Source organism: Octopus bimaculoides, chromosome 24, assembly GCF_001194135.2.
Source record: "Octopus bimaculoides isolate UCB-OBI-ISO-001 chromosome 24, ASM119413v2, whole genome shotgun sequence".
In the NCBI taxonomy this organism is placed as follows: domain Eukaryota; kingdom Metazoa; phylum Mollusca; class Cephalopoda; order Octopoda; family Octopodidae; genus Octopus; species Octopus bimaculoides.
Genome location: NC_069004.1, coordinates 21,233,264 through 21,236,288, shown reverse-complemented (window position 1 = coordinate 21,236,288; position 3,025 = coordinate 21,233,264). Strand labels below are relative to the sequence as shown.

General features: G+C 33.5%; 1 protein-coding gene across 1 annotated transcript in view; it reads right to left on the bottom strand.

Moving 5' to 3' along the window:
* LOC106878409 (uncharacterized) overlaps positions 1 to 3,025 on the bottom strand; it is a 48,474-nt gene that overhangs the window by 21,411 nt on the left and 24,038 nt on the right. The window contains exon 4 of the mRNA XM_052976464.1: positions 1,218 to 1,309. Coding sequence (XP_052832424.1) covers positions 1,218 to 1,309 — 92 coding nt within the window. The remainder of the gene's footprint in view (positions 1 to 1,217; positions 1,310 to 3,025) is intronic.

Sequence of the window (3,025 nt, the reverse complement as noted above, 5' to 3'; positions counted from 1 at the left end):
GAATAAATCGACTGTGGGACTTTTTTCTTTTCTTTTAAAGCCTAGTATTTATTCTATCAGTCTCTTTTGCTGAACAACTAAGATACAGGGATATAAACAAACCAACATCAGTTGTCAAGTGGTGGACAAATATACACACACACATGCCTGGACCAGGCGATGCGTTGTGCTCGAGCAAAACACTTCATTTCACGTTGTTCCAGTCCACTCAGCTGGCAAAAATGAGTAATGCTGCAATGGACTGGCGTCCCGTCCAGCTGGGGAACACATACGCCATTGAAACCAGGAAACCGGGCCCATGAGCCTGGCTAGGCTTTAAAAGGGCGCATTTATTATATATTATATATGTATACATACATATATGTATATACACATATATACAATGGGTTTCTTTCACTTTCCATCTACCAATCCACTCACAAGACTTTGATCAACCTTAAGCTATAGTAGAAGACATCTGCCTAAGGTGCCAAGCAGGGTACTGAACCCAAAACCATGTGGTTGGGAAGCCATCTTCTTTCCACACAGCCATGCCTACACCTACATTATCATTCACAAAACATGATATAAGATAGATATAGTTGTGTGGTTAAGAAGCTTGCTTTGCAGCCACAGGATTTCAGGTTCAGTCCCATCAGGTGATACTTTCAGCAAGTTTTCTACTATAGCCCTGGGCCAACAAATGCATCTGAATTTAGTAGATGGAAATTGTGCAGAATCCCATTGTATGTTAGTGGTTCAGTAAAGGTGGCAAGCTGGGCGAAATGCTTAGCGGTGTTTTGTCTGTCGCTATGTTCTGAGTTCAAATTCCGCCAAGGTTAACTTTGCCATTCATCCTTTCAGGATCAATGCAATAAGTACCAGTTACGCACTGGGGTTGATGTAATCAACTAGCACCTCTCCCCACAAAAATTTCAAGGTCCTGTGCCTAGAGTAGGATTAATATTAGTGGTTCAAGAAAAGAAACTGACAGCATAAGTACCAGACTTTAAAAATATGTTCTGGAGTGAATTTGTTCAACTAAACCTGTCATGCTGGTGCTCCAGAATGGACTGAAACTAGTAGAAAGGTTTAAATGAAATAAATCCACATTTTGTTTGCTTTTCTTTTTGATTTTTAAGATTATCCTGATATTACAGTGTCACAAGTGAACTGGATTTAAATTTTGCAAAGGAAAGTCTGTTGTAGAAAAATAAAAGCAGGCAGGAAAATCTCACCGTTTACATGGAAGTCTTATTGTTGACATATAATGGAGACCAAAATTGATGACATCTTGTAGTTTGTCTTCACCAAAATGTTTCTGAATACTCTAAAGTAAAACAGGATAATTCATAGATTACAAAGTAAAAGAGATTGGATGAATGAAATGAGGTGTTGTATGGGAGGGTGTAGAGAAGTGTCTATTGTGTGATATGTTGTTTGTAGTGTAGGACAGTCTCGTGCAGTACTGTGTGTACAATGTCATTTGTTGTGCGTAGAGAAATATGCGGCTGAGGCAGATTTGGCTTTCGCATTTCTGTTTGGCGTTCACATTTCAATTTCTTCAATTTTGTTTCAATTGATTTTGAATTTGGTGTATTGATGTAGTTCGGGTATCCGAATTATTTAAATGAAAATCATTTTTACCACAAATCAATAAATAAACATTTAATAGCTTTTAAAGTTTGCAAATTTTGTGTAATTTTAACGAGTCAAAATCCACAGACATATAGATGCCTGTTTCCATAGTAACAAGCCAAGCATGCTTACTTGTGTGGGTCTCTGTAAAGCAAAGTAATAAGCTATGCTGTGACAATCACCATTCTATTTTGCATTTCTGAGAGTTTATGGGACAGAGTAGGTATGAAAAAAATCCTAGAGAGCATTGCAAATTTTGTTTTTGAATTTTCAATTTTCATGTTGTATTTATGAACTAAACCTGTTTGTTTTATCAAAATTTAACATTTTTGCTAGAAAATATGTGTTGTTTACAGTTGTAATGACTTTAATCATAGGTCTGCTTGATTAGAACAAACTTGAGGTTAAAAATCTTATTATCCAAACATTCAAAAGGTTATACTTTGTTGTCATTTATAAAACACTAGCAGAGATACCCGGCCTTGCTCGGGATTAAAATGGCATAGATTTTTATTGTTTTACTTTTTTCATTCATGTGACTGCAGCCATGCTGGAGCACTGCCGTTGGTTGAAGAAATGAACCACAGGATTTATTCTATGTAAGCCTAGTACTCATTCTGTCAGTGTCTTTTATCAAACTGCTAAGTTATGGGAATGTAAACACAGCAACATCAGTTGTCAAGCAACGGTAGGGGTACAAACACAAGACACAGGCACACACATACACAAATATACACATATATACGACAGTCTTCTTTCAGTTTCCGAGTACGAAATCCACTCACAAGGTTTTGGTTGGCCTGAGGCTACAATAAGCATATATATATTAGGGACAAAATCCAAAATTACAGGTAAAAACTCAATTAAAATCAATTTATAAAATTTAAAATTAAATTGAGCTTTATAGATTAAAATATGTATAAAAATATATAGTTTTAGGGAAAAGAACCAATTAAAAGCACAATAAATGAGTATAATATAAAACAAAGCAAATATCATAAGATAAAGATAATAAAATGACTACACGTGTTTCATAACTAATTTTCAAATAGAAAGAAAATTTAAATCTATTAAAATCACTTAAAATTATCGAAAATAAATTCTATTCAAAAATACAGCTAATCGTCAGGTCGTAAATAGAACAATAATTATAATAAATAAATATATATATCAACCAACAATAAGTACCAAATGAATTTATATAAAATACTTATTTTATAAAGATAGAAAAATTATTAAAAATATCAAAATATCAAAATAATAAACATTCCATAATCATCCCTACATCCATTATAATATATGCTAACATGTATATTAGATACAAAAACCAGCTTACATAAATTATTATCGTTTTAAATACAATTTGAACGAAGTTTAAGGTTAAAATAATAATAAAGATAAAATTAGT